This window comes from Vulpes lagopus, chromosome 9 (assembly GCF_018345385.1).
Source record: "Vulpes lagopus strain Blue_001 chromosome 9, ASM1834538v1, whole genome shotgun sequence".
Taxonomy (NCBI): domain Eukaryota; kingdom Metazoa; phylum Chordata; class Mammalia; order Carnivora; family Canidae; genus Vulpes; species Vulpes lagopus.
In genome coordinates, this window is record NC_054832.1 from 9,010,953 (window position 1) to 9,034,660 (window position 23,708).

The 23,708-nt window shown below is 42.9% G+C and overlaps 2 protein-coding genes across 5 annotated transcripts in view; both read left to right on the forward strand.

Moving 5' to 3' along the window:
• Positions 1 to 4,297, forward strand: part of TMEM71 (transmembrane protein 71) — a 44,861-nt gene extending 40,564 nt beyond the window's left edge. For all 4 annotated transcript variants that reach the window (XM_041768498.1, XM_041768496.1, XM_041768499.1 and 1 more), the window contains one exon: positions 1,769 to 4,297. In XM_041768498.1, coding sequence (XP_041624432.1) covers positions 1,769 to 1,784 — 16 coding nt within the window. In that variant the 3' untranslated portion in view covers positions 1,785 to 4,297. The remainder of the gene's footprint in view (positions 1 to 1,768) is intronic.
• Positions 4,298 to 21,865: 17,568 nt separating this feature from the next.
• Positions 21,866 to 23,708, forward strand: part of DNAAF11 (dynein axonemal assembly factor 11) — a 70,524-nt gene continuing 68,681 nt past the window's right edge. Inside the window, exon 1 of the mRNA XM_041769282.1 lies at positions 21,866 to 22,023. Coding sequence (XP_041625216.1) covers positions 22,014 to 22,023 — 10 coding nt within the window. The 5' untranslated portion in view covers positions 21,866 to 22,013. The remainder of the gene's footprint in view (positions 22,024 to 23,708) is intronic.

A 23,708-nucleotide genomic window follows, 5' to 3' on the forward strand; every position in this document is an offset into this window, starting at 1 on the left:
TAAGATACTCACTTCCTTCCCTCTGGCTGCAGGCCACTCTCTAGGTCTGTAGAGACTTAGAAATGCACCTCACCTGGCATTAATGACAGATTTGCACCCACACGTAGCTTTCGGGGCTGAGATGTTGCACTATTCAGGACTGGACTAACCGACAATGTCTAAATGACCGATTCTCATGCAAAGTCCATCTTGCACCTCACTTTCAAAAGTAAAAACATTGTCATTGTTTGTCAGATGGTATGAATTGTTTAAATCCCTTCTCTTTGGGTTTTAAGATGAACTTGTGCAATGAATTGGAAAGACAAGTATCATCTTGTTAAGAACTTGTAATGAGAACAGAGTTTCTCAAAGCATTAAAGCATGGCATCTGCTCTAGAAGCACCTGGAGAGCTTCTATCCTGATTCCAGCTCTTCTGAATCCAAATTTCTGGGGGATCTTTAACAACCTCTCTAGGTAACTCCTTGCATATTAACTGTGAGAACCTTGGAAAGATGGTTTGTAAAATCTTTATCCCCTGATTTCTTTTTTTTTTTTTTTAATATTTCATGTATTCATGAGAGACAGAGAGAAAGAGACAGAGGGAGAAGCAGGCTCCCTGCAGGGAGCCTGATGCAGGATTCGATTCTAGGACCCTGGGAACATGGCCTGAACTGAAGGCAGATGCTCAACCACTGAGCCACCCAGGTGCCCCTTGTGTCCATACTTTAACTTGTTCTTATTCCCTCTCCATTTTTGTCCTGTTTGCTGCCCCCTCCCTAGCCTCTTGTACACACACTGTTGTATTTAAGATCTATTAAAACAAGAATCATTGACTTCATTTTTGTATCCATCTCAATGTCTTGGGAATAGTAGATACACCATAAATATTCATTAAGTTGAATGTATTTGCTGCATCATTTTTAAATTACTTCCTTTATAACCAAGAGCTCTGTATCTGTATATTAAAGATTTTGCAACCCTCTCCCACACACCTAAACATATCCAGAAGTTAATAAGCCAAAGAGATGGTTATTAATATCGAGAGGCGAGGATGACTCATAAGACTCCTCTGACAATCAAAGATGCAAATCTAAGGGGGTGGAGTACACACACTTAATTCACCTCAACAAACATTAGTGGAGCAGCTGTCCCACGCCTGTCCTACACTGTGCAAGGTAGATTAGATTAGGGGCCTATTCTTTCACACTTTATACTTCTCAAGTCCATCTCTTTTCATCCCATAATGTGATTTTCATTCAACCACCTTCTTTGTTCATCTTAAAGCCTGTGAGTTTGGGGACTATCCATATGGTTCACCATTGGCCCAAGTGTCCCTTTCAAATGAAGGTCATCACAGGTATCCCACGTTACCAATTATATGTTTTAGCATCAGCAAGATGCATTTTGCACATTTATGACATCATAGTAACGAGAGAGGTAACATCTGTTCTCTCTACTCTTAACATATTGGAATGTGTGTTTCTATAGCTGGTGAATGAATGGGTAAACTTCAGGGAGTAGAAATATGGGGAAAACCCTATAAGGATTTCTGTTCTAGAGGAAGTGGTGCAGGTGGAAAAGAAAACAATATAAAATGGTAGTTAATTAAGTACCAAGCTGGAATAAAAATAAAAGTTACTTCAAGTTGAGGCTCTGCTCTTCCTAGTTATGATTACTCAAGCTAGTGTGTGTGTGAGTGTATGTGTGTGTGCAGTGATTGCAGTAGTTATCACATTTCCTGTCTATCTGGATGAATCATGCATTTCTTTTCTCTTTTCTCTGATCTAGGTTTGCCAAAATTTGACAACCATTTAGGACTGTCTCTGATGAATGCCTTCAATCTGAATATCCAGAAATTGTCTGATTTGCAGTCTGCTTGGAATCAACCACATTATTGGAAGGCAGTGAGCAACTGAATAATCAAGAAAAAAACATTTTAATTTGGTTATGTGTTTTTAAAAAGAAATCTCATTTTTCCCTCATTCTTGTAATATGCTCGGGAAAATAATATTAATTTGTCTTTTCTATGCAAACCCTTAGCAGTTGAAAGGGAACAGACCAGGAAATGTGATAGAGAAGGAACCACCTGGGTAGATGTTCCCCTTTTATCCCCTGAGGCACGATTTTCAATTGTTAATTTTCATTTAGAGAATTCTATGAGGTGCTTGTAACAATGCAGATTCCTGGACCTGCCTGCAAACACCTATCCCTTTACTGAACTGCTTTAATTGAATAATGTAAGCAAGTCTCTATAGTCAATACCCAACTTGAAAGTAAATAAATTGTAGTTTGCACATAAAATACAATGTAGAAAAAAAAAAATTCATGCCCCCCCCCCCATTCCCGCCCCTAGGAGTGGCTTGACGGGAGTTGGTGTCAGCAGATGCCAGTTAATTGAAAATGGGCAGGAGAGGGCCTTTCTTTGGGAAAGCACATTCTTCTTTTGAATCATTTTCCTTACAGTTTTCAGCCTTCTTGGGACTCATGATTACCTTTCATTCATGTGCAATTAAAATAAAGATATAAGAGAAAAAAATCTTTAAGGGCCAAATAAATAAGGCAAAATACCAGAGTGCCTTGAAATGCATAAAAACGGTGCAGTTGCCCAGCCAACTGGAGGGTCATAGAAGAAACTGTCATTGCTTTTGCTTGGAATATGTTCTTGAAGCAAACATGGCCTGCAACTCAAAGTTGTTCTCTGATATTCTCTGGCTAGACACCTGTGTGGAGAAGATTGTCTTTGCTTAAATGGTAATATCAGGATACTACTCTTTATATAATTTGTATTTAGTGAATTTGATTTGAAAAAAAGTACTCTACTATTAAGTAAATGAGGTCATCAAGCAAATTATATATATATGTATCTGTCTATCTGTCTATCTATCTATCTATCTATCTATCTATCTATCATCATCTATCTATCTCTATCTATCTCCATAAGAGTGGCCATGGCAGAGTCAATTGGACACTGTATTAGTTTGCTATAGCTGCTGTAACAAATTACCACAAACTGATGGCTTAAAATGACACAAATTTATTGTTTTACATCTCGGGAGTCTATAATCAAGGTGTTGGCAGTGCTGTTTTCCTTCTGGGGGCTTCAGGGAAGAATCTGTTTCCTTGCCAGTTTCAGCTTCTGCTGGCAAAGTGACTCCTTCCTCTAGCTTCAAGGAACACAACTCGCTTCAAGCATCACCTTCTCCTCTTCTGCAAGGAAATATCCCTTCACCTCTCTCTCAAAGAACACATGTGTTCATCTCTAATTATGACTTCCCCCGGAACATCAACAAATATATGCATAGAGTAGGGCACACGGGAAGAGCAGGGAGGACTGGAGTGTCTGTTACCCTTATCACTAGAAATGACTGGAGGATTACTGGTGAGTTAATTAAGATTCTGGAAAGAGCACATCAAAGTATCCCAGAGGATCATGTGGCAATGGCCAGGAGATACAAGCAAATAAACTGCAAAAAAAAAAAAAATAGAAAAAAAATTGGGAGAGACTCAAGAAATCATATCATTAATGTCTACGCTGAAAGTGATAACAGCCTACTTACAGGAGATTTCAAGATTTTTTAGAGATATATTATTTAGGATATGTGGACATGATGGGAAACATGCTGGCAATAGGAAGAAACTTGACTGATTTTTAAAATAATAGTGATTAAAAATGTAGAATTCAGTATTTTATACTTTCTTTATAAAATCAAAAGTCTTTTTTTGAAATAAAGGATATATGTATTTACATTTAAATCCCATTCTGATCATCCAGGGTAATCTCCCTATCCCAAAAGCCTTAACATAATCCCAGCTGCAAATCCCTCTTGCTCTAGATAGTAATATTCACAGGTTCCAGTGATTACGACCTATATGTCTTCAGGGGCCATTAGTCAGCCTGCCATCCTATCTTCAGCTTAGGATAGATTTGCCCAACAACTTAATAGATCTGGGATGTGTCCCATACATTTTTTTTTTTTTAACAAGTAGGCAAACTGATCAGGAGAAGGTGGTCCTCAAACCACATTCATGGCATGCTTTGAAGAGGATTTAATGGGGAGCTAGTTGCATAGGAGAGTCTCATTTTGATGCCCTCTCAGGAGAGTGCGCCTTGAGAATTTTTTATGTTTCCTATGTCTCTGTGTCGGAGACTCATTTATACAGGGTCACTGGATTTACATGATAATAACTCTCAAAGTTAGATGCAGAAATAAAAATAATTTGGGGCGCCTGGTTAAGTGTCTACCTTTGGCTCAGGTAATGATTCCAGGGTCCTGAGTTTAAGCCCCACATGGGGCTCCTGCTCATCAGGGAGTCTGCTTTTCCCTCTCCCTCTGCCCCTCCCGTCTGCTTGTGTTCTCTCTGTCTCTCTCAAATGAATAATAAAAAATAAAATCTTTTTTTAAAAACAGAAATACAAATAATTGTTTATAATTGTGTCATACTTTACTGTGTCCAGGACCTTTCCTCCCCAATTATATAAGCTTCCTATCACTGTTGTAACAATTGCCACAGACTTGATGATTTAAAACAGAACAAATTTATTGTCTTATGGTTCTGAAGGTCTGATGTCCCAAAATGAGTCTTAGGAGTCTACAATCAAGGTGTCAGCAGGCTGTGTTCCTTCTGGAGGCTCCAGAGAAGATCTCATTTCCTTGCTCTTCCAAATTCTGGAGGCTGCCTACATTCCTTGTCCCTTGGACCCTTTCTCCTTCCTCAAAACACACCGTTCTACTTCTGCTGTATATCTTCTTTTCCAAATTCTGTCTTCTTTCTTCCTTCTTAGGAGGATTTTTGTGATCTTATTTTTTTTAATTTTATTATTTATTCATGAAAGACATACAGAGAGAGAGAGAGAGAGGCAGAGACACAGGCAGAGGGAGAAGCAGGCTCCATGCAGGGAGCCCGACGTGGGACTCGGTCCTGGGTCTCCAGGATCACGCCCTGGGCTGAAGGTGGTGCTAAATCGCTGAGCCACCCAGGATGCCCAGATTTTTATGATTTTATTGAGCCCACCCAGACAATCCAGGATAATCTCTCCATTTTCAGATCTTTAAATCAATCCGATCTGCAAAGTCCCTCTGCCATGAAGCAAATGAAAACAGATTCAAAGTAGTTTCTACTGTAAGGTCAAAAAATCCTAAGACAAACAATTGTAAGTCAGGGACCATCTATATATATATTAGTAGATACCTAGATCTACATCTCTCTCTCTCTCTCTATCTATGTATCATACATCTTATTGGTTCTATCTAGCTATCAATGAATCATACATTCTATTGGTTTAATAGAAGGTATGAAAACCACCATTTTATAGGCTTAGTTAAGCATAGAGAGGTGTGATAACTTTCCCAAGCACAAAAGAGGCAAGTAGGAGGTCTAGATATCACATACAGGCCTGTTGACCCCTCAGTCCTGCTATCCCCATTATTGATTACGGTTGGAAAGATTACAAGAGAAGGGCATGGCACCTTGAAGGTCAGATATTGCCCCAGGCACTCTCTCAAGAAATACTAACTCTAGAAAAAGTTTTTCATGAGGCAAGGGGTGAAAATGAAATGAGCCAAATTGATGAAATTTGCTGAATTTCAATGAAAGAGCCAAATTGTGACCTTTTCCTTCTGCCTTGTACCTCAAGATTCTCAAATCTAGTTTGTCAGAGATTTGACATGAATGTGATGCCACAGGAGAGAGAAATCACCCAGTGCTCTCTGTCTGGTCTGCTTGAGGACCTCTGCTTGTAGACGCTTCTAAGGCCCACCCAGCTCAGGGAAAGCCTGCCATTTTGATGGAGCATCTACTATGTGCTAGATGTTGTACCTGCCTTGTCTATAATCCACCGCCCCTCCCACAGCCCTGCCAAGGATTACTTCATATTGTAGCTGCCGTAACAAGTAAATCCATGTAATGCCTGATGTGGACCAGGCCGCTCTCCATTACCTTTTAACCATGGCATTGACCTTCAAGCTTGCGCACTTAATTGTCTTGGGCTGAGGAGAGATGGGTCCCTTCCCTTATATTCCACAAATAAGGGTGAGGGTCACACAACTATGTGAGAAAACTAGGAAATGTAAGGGAGCATGTGGATGTTTGGTGAACTCTCACAGACTCTGACACAGTCACATTTAAAAGACGAGGAATTGTGGATCTCAGAATGCCTGCCTCATGCTGTCACACAACGCATAATTAGAGAAGCCCAGATTCCACTCAGGTCATTAAAACTCCGGTGCCATTTCCCCTCAGTGCTTCCCCAAGTAAAATCTACTGTAGTTGCTTCAAAACAACTCAGATGCAAAATGATCTGCCTGTGTGGCAGGGGATGCCAACCACCCCCCATCCTCCCCAAAAGGAATCCCACTATTGCTCATGCAATACAGCAGAGCAGACACCTGCTAACTTGGCATACTTTGCATCAATGCCACATTTCCCTACCAGGCCCTGATGAAGGTCTGGTCGTGTATTTTTAAAAAAGTCTATCCCGCTGTGATGGCTGCATCCCCTCCATCTGTCCCATGCTGGGTGAAATGGGCTACAGCTGCAAGCTACACCTGCCATGGAGCCAGACGGGGTACCTAGGGGGTGGACCGCAATTTAGCAGGTGGATCCTAATAGCTGGCAACCACTCTGCAAAAATTTTCTTATCCTTTTGTACACTTAAAAGAAATAAAAACAAAGAAAACGAAATGCAGGAGTGGGGGTGGGGGCGGTGGGGACAAAGGCTGGTGCCTCAGGACTTCTATTTTCAATGCAAACTGACATTTTGCATTTGCACTGGGGAGAGAGAAGATGACCCATCCTCCACGCCAACCCAAACTGAGATGGCACACTTCTGTGTGGGCGAAACTCAAGTTGAGTCTGCAAGGGATCTGCTGTGGGCAAGGGGAAAAAGAGCTGAAGCTCTGTGCCAGCAGCTCCTCTGCTTCTCCTCCTCTTTCTCCTTCTCCTTTGCAGTGAAAGGAAAAATCAAGAACCATATCCTAGAGCTTCCACCTCCCCATCTTCCAGGTTTCTTTGTCTGCAGAATTGCATCCTTTGAATGCTAACTAGCATGAGTACAACATGATATTTGGGCTGGAGGCAGAGCAGAGCTGGGGTTGAGCTCCGTTGTGTCACTTTGGACAAGGTATTTCATCTTTTTTAAGCCTTAACTTTTCTGTCCATAAAATGGGATAAAACGATTTCCCTAATTCACAGCATTTTTATGAGCATTAAATGAGTCTACACACAAAGTAAGGAAAGCCTAACACAGTGCCAGATATATAGTAAGCTCTTCCAAAGTGGAGCCCTGCAGTATTGCTACTCCTACTACTACTAGGAGTAACAGGAGCAGTAGCAAAAGTCATTTTTCTGATTTCTGGGACTATGTAAATATTTTAGTGACTGGTGAGGCAATAGAACAAAGAGCCGAGCCCTGGTCTGAGGCTGGGCCAAGGCTGAGCCAGTCTAGCTGAACAAATCCTCCTCCCAATGCTGAATGTCAGGCAGAGGGGTGGAGAGACAACATGAGTTTTGAAGTTAGACAGAGTATGACTTGGCTGCTCTGCCGTTTATAGCTTTGTGATATTGGGCCCTTCCCTCAGCCTCTCTGGTGCTCACCTATACCCCAGGCCCGAGTTCCTGTCTGTGGTTCTCTCTGAAGGGGGAAGGGATTATCCTCCCCCTTCTCCATGGCTTTATGGAGAAGACCAAGCAAGAGAAAGTGAGCTTAAACAGTGGCATGAGAAAGGAGCTCACTTTCATGAAATGATTGATGTGATTTTATTTTGAAATTAATCCACCATCATTTTGTTGAAACAAAAATGAGAACATTCAAATAAACAAGAGAAAAGGTTACCTCGAATCCCTCAACTCAGAGACAGCCACTGCCAACATCTTGGTGTTTATCCAAGAAAACTGTCTTGGTTGCAAGGTTGATGAGATATGAAAACAAGCCACCCAGGGAGAAGGACTTTGGGCATGGAAACAGCCACCATCTGGGGTCAAACGTGTGGCCATTGTCCTGTTGGAAGCAGAGGGCTCTGGCAGATGACAGGCCCAGCTCCCTGCTATGATTTATTGAAAGGATAGCCATCAGCTGTCACCCTGTAGGAAAGTCACCTCACTCCCCACCCCCAATGTGGAGTTCAAGATGGCCACACAAAAGTTAGTTTTAAAGACCCTTTTATGAAAAAGGAAGTGGGACATAAACTAGAATCTAATGTGTTCAGTATATCTGTGTGTCCTCCTTCCCTCCTTCCCTCCCTCCCTTTCCTCCTTCCTTTTCTCCCTCCCTCCTTCCTTCCTTCCTTCCTTCCTTCCTTCCTTCCTTCCTTCCTTCCTTCCTTCCCTCCCTCTTTTCTTTTCTTTTTTCTTTTCTTTTTTTTTATTATTATTTATTTACGATAGTCACAGAGAGAGAGAGGCAGAGACACAGGCAGAGGGAGAAGCAGGCTCCATGCACCGGGAGCCCGATGTGGGATTCGATCCCGGGTCTCCAGGATCGCGCCCTGGGCCAAAGGCAGGCGCCGAACCACTGCGCCACCCAGGGATCCCCTCTTTTCTTTTCTTTTCTTTTCATGCCTCAGTCCCTGTGTTATTTCTGAGCTCTGTGAAGATCAGGGCTTACAGTCTAATGAGTGATGTATACAAAGAGACAGTGACACCAGTGTGTTGAGCAATAAGACAGAGGTGACTCCAAATAGCTGCAGAGACCTAAGGAGGGTGTGGTGCTCCCATCTCTGCCTGGATTACAAAGAGACAGACAGAAAACCTTCCCTGGTATCCTCTGTTCTCCATTGCATGGCATTCTCCCCACTGGCAGGGGGCTGGTGACCATCTTCCCTCATGACTATGAGCTCCAGGCAGGGCCAGCTGGGGAGATGCCCCACAAACATTGACCAGACACATGCTATTGAAAGTATGTACGGGCTGAGCCAAGGGGTGTTTGTGGTGACACCTACTGTCTCATTCTGCCTCATATCCCTTCTTCTCCTCTTTCAATGACCCCTCCCTCACTCTGTGGTTTTGGGGAGGGCTATGATCTCAAACCCAGACCACATGTCCTGGGGAGCATGGAGGCATGGGGCACAGCTTGGCCAATCAGATGCTCTGTCCCCCAGGGACAGTGATGATTAGAGGAAGGATTGGAGCTAGCCTGGGGCCAGGGCTGCACTCCACCTGCCTCCAGCTCCCTCAGGCCTGGTGGTCCTGCTCTTTCTGGAAGTCTCTGAGGAATCAGTGTTTTTCCATTAGGTCCTTCCTTCTAACTGAAGCTAGTCAAAACATATTGATCCTATCTGCTAGAAAAAAATCTGATATATGCTTTTTTTCTTTTAAAAATTTTAATTGAGGTGAGGGTCACATGCCAAAATTGGAGTGTACAATTTTTAAGTGTACAATTTGGTGGCATTTAGTGCAGTCACAGTGTTGTGCAGCTATGACCTCTATCAAGCTCCAAAATGTTTTCACTATCCCAAAGGGACACCCTGACACCCATTAAGTAGTCCCTGTGTCCCTCCCCCAGCCCCTGGTAGCCACTAGTCTGCTTTCTGTCTATGGATTTACCTTTTCTGGATATTTCATATAAATTGAATCATAGAGTACACGACATTTTGTGTCTGGTTTCTTTCACTTAGCATGATGTTTTTAAGGTTTATCTACATCCATTCCTTTTTTTAAAGATTTTATTTATTCATGAGGGACACAGAGAGAGAGAGAGAGGCAGAGACACAGGCAGAGGGAGAAGCAGACTCCCTGCAGGGAGGATAGGTCTCCAGGATCACGCCCTGGACTGAACACTGCCCTAAACAGCTGAGCCACCCGGGCTGCCCTACAACCATTCCTTTTACAGCTGATTAACATTCCATTGTTTGGATGTAGCATTTTTGTTCTTCCATTCATTCACTGATGGACTTTTGCCTTGTTTCCACTTTTTGACTATTGCACATCCTTCTGAAATACTCTTGATGAAGGGGGTATGAGTTTGGAAAGTGAAGAAAATGGGAAGGGACATTTGAAGAGAAGGGAGCAACTTATTTCAAGGCAGAAGTTTTCCTAGCTGGGCCCGTTCCCTTTCTAATCTTCCAGGCTACAGTCCAGTCTCCACTGGACTGCAGAGCTAGGATGATCTTTCTAAAAGGTACACTCATCATTTAATTTTTCTGTTGAAGAGACTCTGTCCCGCATTACATTTCCTTCCGCTCACTATGCCATGGCCACAGCATTGTTCTCCTTTCTGTTCCTACAATACGCCAAGCTCATCTCCATCTCAGGGCCTTTGCACCTGCCACACTCTGGCAGAAACACTCTTCTTCCTGAACTTCTCAAGGCCAGCTTCCTCTCATCAGGGAAATACCACCTCTGCAGAGAAGCCTTCTCAACCACTCTAGGAATGTTCTGCCCGTCTACTCCTACCACCCCTGGACACTGAAGTGTCTCATTTTCTGAAATGATCTTTCTTGTTCATTTGCATATGTAGTTTATTATCTGCTTGGTTTGGTGTTGGTCTTTGGCTTTCCCCTGCTCTGGCCCCTTTTTTTCTTCACCAGAACAGAAGCTCCAGGAGGGTCAGGAATTCTTTGATTCCTCAGGGCACAGAAGGGTTCTTGGAATTTAAAAAATAATCAATAAGTAATTGTTTAAAGAGCAGATGGCTGGACATGATCCAATACAGAACTGGCAAGGAATATGGCAGGGCTGGTGCAGAGAAAGAAAGCAGGAGGGCCATGAGTTGTGGTGGAAACAATGACTGCATCTAGATTTCCCAAGACACTTCTTTGTACCAGGCTTATTCTAACTTAGCTTTAGAAATTCTCTGATTTGATTATTTCTTGGCACGGCAAAAATGGAACATTTACTTATTATTTCTGTCTCACAGTCAGCACAGAATCTCTAGAGAGGTGTTGTTGCTGAGAGCAGGCTTTGCAAAGGGGACGCAGTATAGAGGATGGGGGGCATCAGAGCCCTTGTCTTCTCCTTAGCTGCTACGTGGCTTTGGACAAATCACCTAACCTCTCTGAAGTTCAGGTTTCTCAACAGAAAAGTGGAGAGTTTTTGAGGATAATAGCTCCGTGGTCTCTTACTATGAAATGTGAGGTGGATTTGTAAATACTTACTCTTGTTTCTCCCTCAGAAAGCCCTGTGAGGTTGACAATGACTATTATTCTCATTTTATTATTGAGGATCCAAGAGGGTAAGTTGAGGTCAATTGTTAACCACTGGAGGAGCTGAGACTAGGGTCCCACGTCTGGCTCCAAGGGTAGGATATTTTCCTGCAGACTTCACTAGGCTATTGTGACGATTAATCATAAATTATAAGCACATGCATTCAGTTTTCTCTCCCAGGGTCCTTCTCTCACTGAACCTGGAAGTAGGGTGGGTGTCCTCTTTGCTTCTCATGGCCATCTCTGCATCTATATCTGTCCCCCCGACCCTGGAACTTCTAATTTTGGAATTCATGCCATCAAACTGCACCATCTCTTGCCACTTCTTGATGCCGTCGACTACTGACCCCTCTTTTCTTAAAGATGTTAGCTCCTCCCTAATTGTCACTCGCTCCAGAATGACTCTTGCCATTCTTCGCGGCAATTTCAATATACACATATCTATCCCTTGTATACCCTGGACACTCAGTTTACTTCATTCTTTTATTTTTCTTTTTGGATTCAAAAGTTCAGCTTTACTGAGTTATAATTTACATCCTATAAAATTCACTTGTTTGGGTGTACAAGTCATAGATTTTTAATGAATTTATAGAGTTGTGTAGCCATCACTACAGCCCAATTTTAAGACAGTTTTGTCACCCCCAAAATATCTTCCTTGCCCATTTGAAGTCACATCTCATTCCCACCCCTCAACTCCAGCCAACCCCTAATTTACTTCCCGTATGCATAGATTTGCCTTTACTAGACGTTTTATATAAATAGAATCATACAACATGTGGCCTTCTGGGTCTGGATTCCTCCACCTAGCATAATGTTTAAAAGGTTTATCCATATTGAAGCATGAATCACTACTTCATTTCTTTTCATGATAAATAGTATTCCATTATATGGATATAGTACATTTTGTTTACTAATTCATTACTTAATGGGCATTTGGGCTGTTTCTGCTCATCGGCTATTATGAATAAAGCTGCTATGAAACTCACATACAAGTCTTTGTGGGGAAATATGTATCCGTGGTAGATACCTAGGAATGGAATGGCTAAGTCATTTTGTAAATTTATATTTAACATTCTAAGAAACTGCCCAATTATTTTGTAATTCACCATTTTATATCCCCACCAGCCACGGGTAAGGGTTGCAGTTTCTCCACATCCTTGTCAACACTTGGCAATGTCCATTTTCCCAACTACAGTCATGCCCTAGAGGAGTTCAGTGGTACCCATTGTCAGACAGATTTGCATTTCTTTATGGTGGATGATGTTGAGCATCTTTCATGTGCATCTGGTCTGACCATTCACTTCCATAACAGCTTCTGTGCTTCTAATATTGTCTTCTACCTTAAAACAGTCACACACTATCACAGCCAATCCTTGGACCATGTCATTACTTCCTTCATAATCTCAATTTTGAACATTCCACTTTTAACCATCACAGTTTTTCTGGCTCACCGCCTCTTCACTCCAACAATTTTTCAATGCTATCAGGATCTGATTCTCTTAGATTCCATGAGCTGTCATTAAAGTAATTCCCTTGCACCTCCTTCCATTCATTGTACTTTCCTGGTAAACCCACATCTCTGGTTGCATCTGAAACCCACATCTGTTATGCAGTTTTCCACACTCTGAATATGGCTTGAGAGAAAATACACAGGAGGCCTTCCTTTAAATTCATAAACATAACCCTCAAGGTGTGATGGTGATTCCTGGCAATCATCTTACCTGTTCTAGTATTCACTCTCCCATTCCCCAGGTGACCATTTGCTACTTTATTCTTTCTCCTCAAACCTTCAAGACATCCTTTCCAATCCTCCTTCTTAGCTGATGTCCTTGCTTCCTATTTCACTGAGAAAATAGAAACAGTTAAGAAGACATAACCAGCCATTGGCACCATATTTATCCACCTACAAGCATCTGTTCCTACTCTCCTTCCTTCCTGTTCTGTGGATGGAAAGTCCTTGCTGCTATCTAAGGCCGACTCACTACTCATGATTGCAGCCCACCCCCTCCTATCTATTTATGGAGATTCCTCCAGGAATCGCCCTCTCTTCTGCAATGGTAGCATGCCAACGTGCTATAATAACACCTGTCTTAATTAAGCCCTCTTTGGATTCCATATCCCTTCTAACTGCTCTCTTTCTCCATTGCTCTGCTCCCAGTAGCAGTGAAATTCCTTGGTAGATTCTTCTTCTATAATTTTTTTGTCCCTGATTCTTCTCTTCCAAATCTCTCTTGAATCCACTCCAATCAGGATTGTAATCCCACCATCCACCATAGCAGCCCCTGGCAAAGCTGCAACAACCTTCAATGATGCTTACCCCAATGATTAATTCCTAGGTCTCATTTGTCTTGACCTATAGCAGCATCTGACATAGTTCGCCAGTACTTCCTTCTTAGAAGCAATTTTCTGACTTGGCTTTTCTTCTTACCTCACTGGTTTTATGTCTCTCTTGCTATTTTTTCCACATTTTGCCAACTTTAGATTTTGGAGTATGCTCAGGCTTAGCCCTGAGACCTCTTATCTGTCTACACTCAGTTCTAGAATGTTCTCAATCATGTGCACGGGTATCAACACCTTGGCAAAAACAAAATTTTAAAAATACAAAAACAAACACAAAAAAACCCCACTGAACTAAATCCTCAACCTGGACCTCTTTTCTACATTCATACACCCAAGCTGCCTTCTCAAAATTTCCACTGAATGTCTAAAACATAGCAATTTAATATGTCCAAAGCAGACCTCCTTATTCCTACCTCTTCCAAATCTGCCCCTCTATCATCTTCACCATCTTAGTTCATGGAAATTCCATTTTTCTAATTTTCCAAAGAAAAAGTTCAGTAGTCATCCTTGACTCCTATTATCAGTTTTCTAGGTCTGCTGTAACAAAGTACCACAAATTGGGTGGCTTAAATGACAGAAATTTGTTTTCTCGTAGTGCTGGAGGTGAGATGCCTGAGATCAGGTGTTGAGAGATCTGGTCCCTCCCAAGGGATGTGAGAGAAAGATGTGTTCTAGGCTTTTCCTTGTGTCCTCTCATGGTCTCTTCTGTGTATGTACCTGTGTCCATCCCCTTTGGAATAATAACCTGTCTCCTTACAAGGTCTTACCTAGGTATATGCCTACCCCTTAAATATTCCTCTGTGCATCTTCCCCATCATATTACCTGCCTTATTCTGTCCTTTAGCAGGACAGCCTCTCCCCAGTCTGAGAGCTTTGGTTTTTCTCTCTCCCTAGGAATAACCTTTCCTTAGTCTTCACGTAGCTGTCTCCTTCTTACACTCAGGATTCACCCCATATGTGACCTACTCTGATTATCCAGAGTAGCCATCCTCCAGACTCAATCTACCACCCTATTTTTTTTCAAAACACATATCACATGCAATCGTCTTATGTAGTATTTATTTGTTTACTTGTTTAGTGTTTATTTCCTTTGGTGAGTATATGCATTCTGACATGGTCAAGACCTTGTCAGTCTTGATCACTACTCTACACCAGCCCTATGGGCTCAATACATGTTTGCTGAAAGAGAAAAAAAAATGAGTAAATTGGTTAATAGCACCCTGTAATGCCCACCCAGATTAGGAATCTTTACACCAACGACATCATATTTCTCAATGACTTGGATATGCGTGCACATATGTGTGCACACACACACATTCAGATAGAGGAGACAGATCAAAGATCAGATTAAAAACAGAATTTGAAATAAACAGTGTCAGTCCACTTTGTTCATGTAATTGAAGTCTTAAAAATACTACTTTTCTCCAGCTGAAATGGAAAGCTATGAATTCTAGAAGATTTGGTGGGGAAGGCCTCTCTCTGTCTTTGGACGAATGGTGTCCAAGCCAAGCTATGTGACAAGGAAGGTGAGATCATTTTCAGCAGCTGCCACCAAACTTGAAAAGGGTTGATTGATATGACAAAGTCTTTTCACAAAGAACATAAATCAAAGAAGATGACTGACAGTGAAGTAAACATTTTAGATCTAGAGTAATTAGGAATATATTAGCAATTAAAATAAACTTATTATCATTAGCAAAATTGGCAGTTACTTGCAATTTCCCCAGGGACCTCATTTCAAGTTTATCCTTGTAGATTATATTAAGGCAGGATTAATGTTTTTGGAAATACAGTTTTAATTTTTGTGGATTTCGTTTTCTCACATCCTTGCCCATAGTTAGCAGAGCTCAGTGGTTCTCAAACAATAATTCTGTGGTTTTCTATGAGCTGGGCCCAGGTGTTCTAGCACTAAAATTGAACAAAGCTATTGTTTACTCAGTTCTTAGAGAAAATTAAGTTAGTGGACACATTTTTTTTTTTTTAGTTTTTTCTCCTATAGTTTTTTTTTAGACCTTAGCACCTGCTACCACTTGTCTTCCAGGAAGTGATAAAAAAAAATGACAAAACTCCTGAGCTTGAAATAAATAAATAAACTAATCAAGGAAAAACTTGATCAGTAGGCTTCTGAGATCTATAGCATCTTTCTCCAGTGGAAATGTGAGTTGATGGGTCTGACTCTTTCGATGGTAACAGAGGCAGGACTGACCCCTGTTAGTGTAACCACTGGTTGCACCCAGTGGTCTTCTTTGAGACCTCCATCTTTCCTCACACATAGTAATAAAAATGGATATATATCAAGCTCATACTATAGGCAAACTCTTTATACATTCTCTCCTGTAAATCTCACTGAAACCCAATCAAGTAAGCACTTGACTTCTCCCATTTTACAGATAAGGAATCAATGAGGTTAACTAAATTGTTTAAAGCTCCAGTACTTGAACTCTTAGTGGGGGAGTAGGATATCCTGGTTACTCTCTGCTGAGTATATTAAAATTAGTAAAAGTCCTTCCTAAAATATCAACTCTTAATTTTTTAGAGTAGGTTCTGTGTTCAGCATGGAGCTCAATGTAGGGCTTGAACCCAACACTGAGATCAAGACCTGAGCTGAGATCAAGAGTCGAACACTTAACCTACTGAGCCACCTGGGTGCCCCTCAACTCTTACTTTTATTAAGCCAATGGAGATGGACAGAAGTTTTGAGGTGTTCAAGTACTTAAATGAGGAGGCCAGGAGACTGGGGTAGCTCTACCGCCTTGGAAATCTATGTAAGTAAACTAAAACCAAAGCCAGGGTCAATTCCTATAAATGCCTCAAGGTGAAGAAGTTGAGACTTAAGGACCCCCAATCACAGCCAATTAGGCTTTTCCAAATAAGGCAACTGTTTAAACTATAGCCAGTCAAACGATTTCCTTGCTTTGCTTCCTGTCTTCTCTATAAAAAACTTTCCACTAGCTTCTATGAGTGAGGTACTTACTCTTGACCACTCAGTTTGGCACTGCCTAATTCAAATCCATGTTTGCTCAAATAAACTCTTGAAAGTTCTAATGTACCTTAGATTATCTTTTAACATATGGAAAAAATGAAGAAAACATTTAAAAACATCTTACACTTGATTTTGAGGTGTGTTTTTGTACTTTCATTTAATTGTTGGAGAGTCTCAAGTTTGGGAACTCACATCTAATAACACAAATTCATACCCATATGTATGGATCAAGGAAGCACTACAACACTATTATCTACTTGTCCCATCCTACCTCCTTTCTCATTTTCTGTCTTCAGCCTGCCAGCTGGGAGAAGTCATCCCTCAAATGGATATAACAGACCAATGTAAATAATGCTGCTTATATCTAATCTCTTCTGAGGCAAGCAAAACTGTTAAGTCTGATTTTCTTTTTTTTTTATTTATTTATGATAGTCATAGAGAGAGAGAGAGAGAGAGGCAGAGACACAGGCAGAGGGAGAAGCAGGCTCCATGCACTGGGAGCCCGACATGGGATTCGATCCTGGGTCTCCAGGATCGCGCCCTGGGCCAAAGGCAGGCGCCAAACTGCTGCGCCACCCAGGGATCCCAAGTCTGATTTTCTTAGACCTTTCCCATTGGGTTAATTCAAAATAGAGTTTCCTCATCTGTAAAATGGGGGTAATAATAGTACCTACTTTAGGATTACCATCTATGGAGGAGAATTTTTTTTTTTTCAAAATATGAATAGTTAACCCTTACTGAATGCTTTCTACATGGCAAGTACTCTTCTAAGGGTTTTACATATATTGTCTCAATTACTCCTTGTAGAGACTGGCATATGGAAGGCACTTGATAAATATTTGCTGATGGATGAAAGGAAGGAAGTAAATAAGCAGGCAAGCAATTGATATTATAGAGGTGCTGGTAAACTTGGGAGCTTGTTTGTCATCAGGGTGCAATGGGAAACTCTTCTGAAGGAAAATTAATGCAAAGCATGACTGAATTGTCACCACAGTATTAGTTACACATCATAAAAATACTAAAATATATATAATAATGAAAATAATAAGAAACAAATAACTTTCTAGGTCAATGTCTCTTGAATTTATCCAGCACAAAAGAAGCAGGAGGATTATTTTGCTGTTATAGGAAATTAAAAAAAAAACTTTTTGAGATTTAATTCTCCTACTTATAGGCACAAAAATAATGTCGTTATTTCCCCCCAGGAAGCCCCACTCATCGAGTTATATTTCCAGGAGCCAAAGAAACAAGTCTGTTTTGAATAATGATTTGCATAAATAGACACACACCATGACTCTAAACAATCTCATTGAGTTGGAGTAAAATGAACTTCACTTCATTTGGAGCTGTCACATCATGATTTATTTCCCCATTTCCCTTCCGTCAGTGGACTGTAACAATCACAGCACATTGTACACCTGTCCTTTATGTCCCATGGGTCTTTTATTTCTAAGAGACACAGTGATTGTGATGTTGGGTTGAGGAAGGACACAGCATAATCAGTTCAGCCTGGCCCATGACAAATTATCAAGTAGAGTTTCCTGGTTTCTCTGCTCTATCATCTGAGGCTCTTGTCTGTTCCAACAAAGTGGTAGGACAACTGGTCAAGACTTTGCTTCCCAAAGGAGCTCTTAACCTAGATTTTGATAAAAAGTTCTCAAAGATATATCCAATGACCCAAAGAATGGGACACTCTTCTTAGGAAGCCTGATGGCTCCCCTTAAAACATGGACACTTCCATGGTCATTCTACTTAAGTCATGATATGTATCCATCCAGGATGCCAAGCTCTTGGAGAGATTGACTCACTTATTTATTCATTCAATCATTCAACAAATATTTGTTGAGCACCTAGTGAGTATCAGGAATTGTACTGAGAGGTAGGATTCAGAGATGAAAAATAAACTCCCTCCCTGCCCTTAGGTAGCTCTGCCTCAAAAGTGATGCCTTAAAAAAAAAAAAAAGTGATGCCATATGGAGTGCTGTTTTGGGCATACAATTCTGGCAATATAATCTCACTGGGCCTCAATTTCCTTATCAACAATATATGGATAATAACATGTCTACTTCCAAGGGTTAATGTGATAATTAATTAACACTTATAGAGCACTGGACCTTATTGAGTACATGGTGCTTAAAAACATTCTAGAGATTTTTATGCAGTGAATGATAGCTCCATTGTTTGTTCACTTGTGTATAAATGGATAGAATACCCCAGTTACACAAATATTAAGTTTCATAGGAAAAATTCAAAGCCCTTTGACTCCTAGAGAGTTTAAGGGTGAGGTTGAGAGCTCAAGGGTAAGTCTGTCTGAAGGCAAGGATACAAGTTCAGAGCCAAATTATCAGATACCTAGGTTGTAATTGGTCTTGACAACTTTCTAGAATCCCAGGCTGTTTCCCTCTTGTCTCTTACGACCCAGAGGCCAACATCCTTTCTACTGGTCCTGACTTCATGTCTCTGTTATCGCAGAAACTACCCTTCCACCTGGATTATCCCCTGGTACCAGCTTCCTGCCAGAAATAGATCTTTTTTAGTCTTGATGAACCTCTCACTGTCAAAAGCACAAGTTCAAGCATAGGTATATTTGCTAATTTAGCCTGCTGCTGAGGGTATGTTATCTCCCACATGAGCAATCAGACATCAGCACATAGACTTCTCAGTGTTACAGCCAGAGATCACCTCTACTGTCAGTTCCATGTGGAAATGGGTAATTGTTAGCTCTGGAAGGTGGACTTACCTGTCTGATGCCACACAGTAACAAATCTGTGGATTTGAACCAGTCTCCAATGCCAGAGTTCATATTCTTCACCCCACACTGTGTCGTTTTCCAAAAAAAATAGTGAAATGACGAGAACCAGGTTTTTGGGCAGCAGCAGTAGGTGTCGCCTAAATTTATAGTTTGCCTCTGGTAGTCTTCTTGGAACTCCAAATAATTCTTCCACTGTGGGGACATAGTGTCTGAAATCTCACCATTCTAGTTCAGTTCCTCTGGCCTGGCATTTATAGCTTCCATTATCCCTAATCTAATCATACCCATGCAATTGTTTCCATTGCGAAACTGACTGACTTCCCACCTCCTCCTTCACTCCCCTCTGTTTAGTTTTCCTGCCCCTCTGCACAGTTCGTGTCCTTGTCTCCGCTTGGCAAACACTAATAAGTGCTTAACAGGTGTCTGCCAAAAGAATACATTTTTTTTACACTCCACATAATTCTATGAATCTTCTTTTATTTTTTTTTAAACAATTATTTATTTGAGAGAGAGAACAAAAGCAGGAGGAGGGGCAAAGGGAGGAGGGAAGTAGACTTCATGCTGAGCAGGGAGCCCAATAAGATGGCTAGATCTCTGACTCTGAGATCCTGACCTAAGCCAAAACCAAGAGTCAGATGCTTAGCTGACAGAGCCACCAGGCGCCCCCAAAGCTTCTTCTATGATGTTGGCATAACACACATCTCAAGATAAGAACATGGACTCTGTACTATTTACTGTGATTAGGGTGGGAGTTTTTAAAAAGTATTGTACACATAGCACTTTCTCTCTCTCTCTTTGGTAAATGGGCAGAAGGCAATAAATTACTTTTGTAATAACAACATATTAAAAACAAAATTATAAAACTCCTAGAAGAAAACATCAGGAGTAAGTTCCTTGACACTGGTCTTGATAATGATTTTTGTTGGGGTGGAGTGCAGGGAGTTTGACGCCAAAAGCAAAAGCAACCAAAGCAAAAAATACCCAAGTGAGACTACGTCAAACAAAATGAAAAGGCAACTGTACAGAATGGGAGAAATATATTTGCAAATTATATACCTGATAAAAGATTAATTTGCAGGATATGTAAAGAACTTACTTTGTGATTTAAAAATGGACAGAAAATCTGCATTTTTTTCCAGAGAAGGCATACAAACGGCCAACAGATATATGAAAAGGTGTTCAATGTAACTAATAATCAGGAAGATGCAAACCAAAACCACAATGAGATGTTACTTCATACCTGTTATAATGGCTATTCTCAAAAAGATGAGAAATAATAAGGGTTAGTGAGGATGTGGAGAAAAGGAACCCTCTTAAACCATTGGTGGGAATGTAAATTGGTGCAGCCATTGTGGAAAACAGTATGGAGATCCTAAAAAAAAATTAAAAATAGAACTTACCATATGATCCATCAATTCCATTCCCAGGTATTTATATGAAGAAAATGAGAGCACTAATTCAAAAAGATACCTGTGCCTACATGTTTTTGCAGCATTAGTTACAATACACAAGACATGGAAGCAATCGAAGTGTCCATCAAAAAATGAATGGATAAAGAAAATGTGATTATACATATACATAATATATATGATGAAATACTATTCAGTCATTCAAAAAGTTACTATATATATTGAAATACTAGGCAGTCATAAAAAAGAAGGAAATCTTCCCATTTCTTGCGACATGCATGGACTTGTGGGTGTTATACTAAGTAAAGTAGGTCCAGCAGGGAAAGACAGATACTGTAGGATCTCACTTACATACAGGATCTTAAAAAAACAAACAGAACAAACTCATAGATACAGAGAACAAGACAAGAAGGAAACAGTCTGGGATTCTAGAAAGTTCTCAAGACCAATTGCAAATTGGTTCTGGTTGCAAAAGGCAGGTGGGCAAAACGGGTGAAGGTGGCAGTAAACAAACCAACCAACTTTTGGGAGGTATCATCCATTAAAACCCTAACATATGCACACCTGAGGATGAGTTACTGATGTTTTTTTTTTTTTCTAGTCCAGAATTGGGTAAATCCTATTGGACACTTTTGGGGAGAGATCTGGGGAAATGAGAGTAGTGGGAATTACAGGAGATGCACTTTCTATTCTTTCCAGCTAAAAAAAGTGGTGAGTGGAGAGAGTTGATGGAGGGTATGTTCCCGGACGACTTGTTAGCACGAAATCCGTGTTGGCCTGGGACTTCCAGAACATGAGATCCATCAGTGGAACTACCCTTTCTATGGAGGCTGTTCTTCCAAAGTGTGTCTCATTCCCCCAGATCATCTCCTTACAACCCTCCAGAAAGACCCTTTCAAGTTATTATCATTGTTATTCATCTTACAGAAGGGGGCCACAGGGGACTCCCTGGCTCTGGAGGGCTTTAACCACAAAGCAAAGAAAAAGTGGGGGGTGGGGGGGGCAGGTCGAGAGGCACGCCTGGGGGGCAGGTGCAGCGGGGAGCGAGCGCCCTGCGATGATGTTTTATTTTTTTATTATTATTTTTATAAATTTATTTTTTATTGGTGTTCAATTTGTCAACAAATAGAATAACACGCAGCGATGATGTCTCAGTCTGGCCAGTTGACCTGGGGGCGACCGGGAGGCGGACTAGGCGCGCTGCGCTGAGCCTTTCCTCGCCGAGGCTCCCCGGGCTCCCCCGGAGCGCGGGAAACGCGGCGGCGCCTGGCCCCGTGCGGCCGCCGTAGCGTCCCCGTTGCCATGGCTCCCGGGGTCGGGTGCGGACGCGCCCAGGCGCGACTGGGGACGCGCGAAAGGAGACCTCGGGGTCCGTCTCCAGCTTCCCGGGCCCGCAAGCCGGAGAGGGGCCATGGGCCGGAGTAAGCGTCCCCTCCCACCTGCCGCCCTCGATCGTCCCGGCTTCCAGGGCGCCCCGGGGACCGCCCGCGCGCGCGCCCCGGCCCGGCTGGGCCCTCGCCCCTCGGCCCTCGGCCCTCCGCCTCCGCCTCCGCCTCCGCCTCCCTCCCGCGGGCCCCGCCGTGCCGGCCCCTCCGCCTCCGCCTCCGCCTCCGCCGGGCGAGGCTCCCTCTGGCCGGTGGGGGGGGTGGGACAGGTGGGGGCGCCACGGTGGGCGACGGTGGAAGGTGCGCGGTTGGGACCTGCGCGTCTCCTGCTCAGCATGTGGTCCCGGCTAGCCCCGGTGTCGCGGAGCTGCAGCCTCCACGCTCGCTCCACGCTCCACGCTCGCTCGGGAAGACAGTGTGCCTGGGGTGGGGGTGGGGGAGGGGTGGGGTGAGGGTGGGGTGAGGGGTGGGGTGGGGGGTGAGGAGAGGGTGAGGATGAATGGGGTGAGGGTGGGGTGGAGATGGGGTGGGGGTGAGGAGGGGGTGAGGGTGGGGGGAGAGGGTGAGGTGGGGGTGGGGGTGGGGTGGGGGGGGTGGGGGTGAAGGAGGGGGTGGGGGTGGGGTGGGGGCTGGGGGGGTGGGGTGGGGGAGAGGGTGGGGTGGGGTCGGGGGTGAGGGTAGGGGTGGGAGTAGGGGGTGAGGGGAGGGGTGGGGGAGAAGGAGGGTGGGGGAGAGGATGGGGTGAGGGTGGGGTGGGGGGTGGGGTGAGGGTGGGGCTGAGGGTGGGGGTGAGGGTGGGGGTGAGGGTGGGGGTGAGGTGAGGGTGGGGGGTGAGGATGGGGTGGGGTGGAGTGGGGGTGAAGGTGGGGTCAGAGTGGGGTGAGGGTGAGAATGGGGGTGAGGGGGGGAGGGAGCCGGCTCCAGAGCCCGCCTCCTCTGTCTTAGAGCCAGTGACTTCACCCATTTGGGGCCCAGCCTCACCTCCAAAACGAAGGCAGTAGTAGCGTTGTTGGACCGACGTGATGAGTGTTGTTCGCGCGCTGGATTACGAATACACCAGTAGAATGTGCAACGCGTTGGGATTCACGGTTACTCCCAGGCGGTTGAACCATTTGCCTGCCAACGCCGCTTCCCACCTTCCCCTCTGTGACAGTTTTGTACAGTTCAACCCAGTTGCTCACTTACTTGTAAAAGCGTCATAATGTCTTTAAATCAAGAGGCCGCTGGATGATGGAGTTTGTACCCCGGAGGAGCTGACAGTCTGGTGGAAGGGGCGAGTGATCTGTAAATAGTAAAAGCCCCATTCCTAAACCGGTTACTGGCACTTCCTCTTCTCTAAAACTATATGCAAAAAAAAAAAAAAAAAAAAATTAGACAAACAGCGGTAAACATTAAAGGAATCCCTAGATATTACAAAAGGAAAATGAGAATCTTTGTCCAAACTGTGTATAAACGTCTATAGCACCTGCCTGCGTAGTAGCTAAAAAATGGAAACAACCCACATATTCTTCAGCATTTGTTCACGGATTAATGAATTGTGAACTAGGTATGGGCACGATTCCGCGTATTACCTGGCCTCCGACGTGTCCCCGCTCTGATAAGAATACTTGGCAACGCTTTGTGTTTCTGGATGTTAATGACAACTCAAGCCCTGTATCCAGCAGGCATCACTGTGACTTGGCGTTACCCCTTCCTTAGCGTATTGTTACTCAAATGGCCCA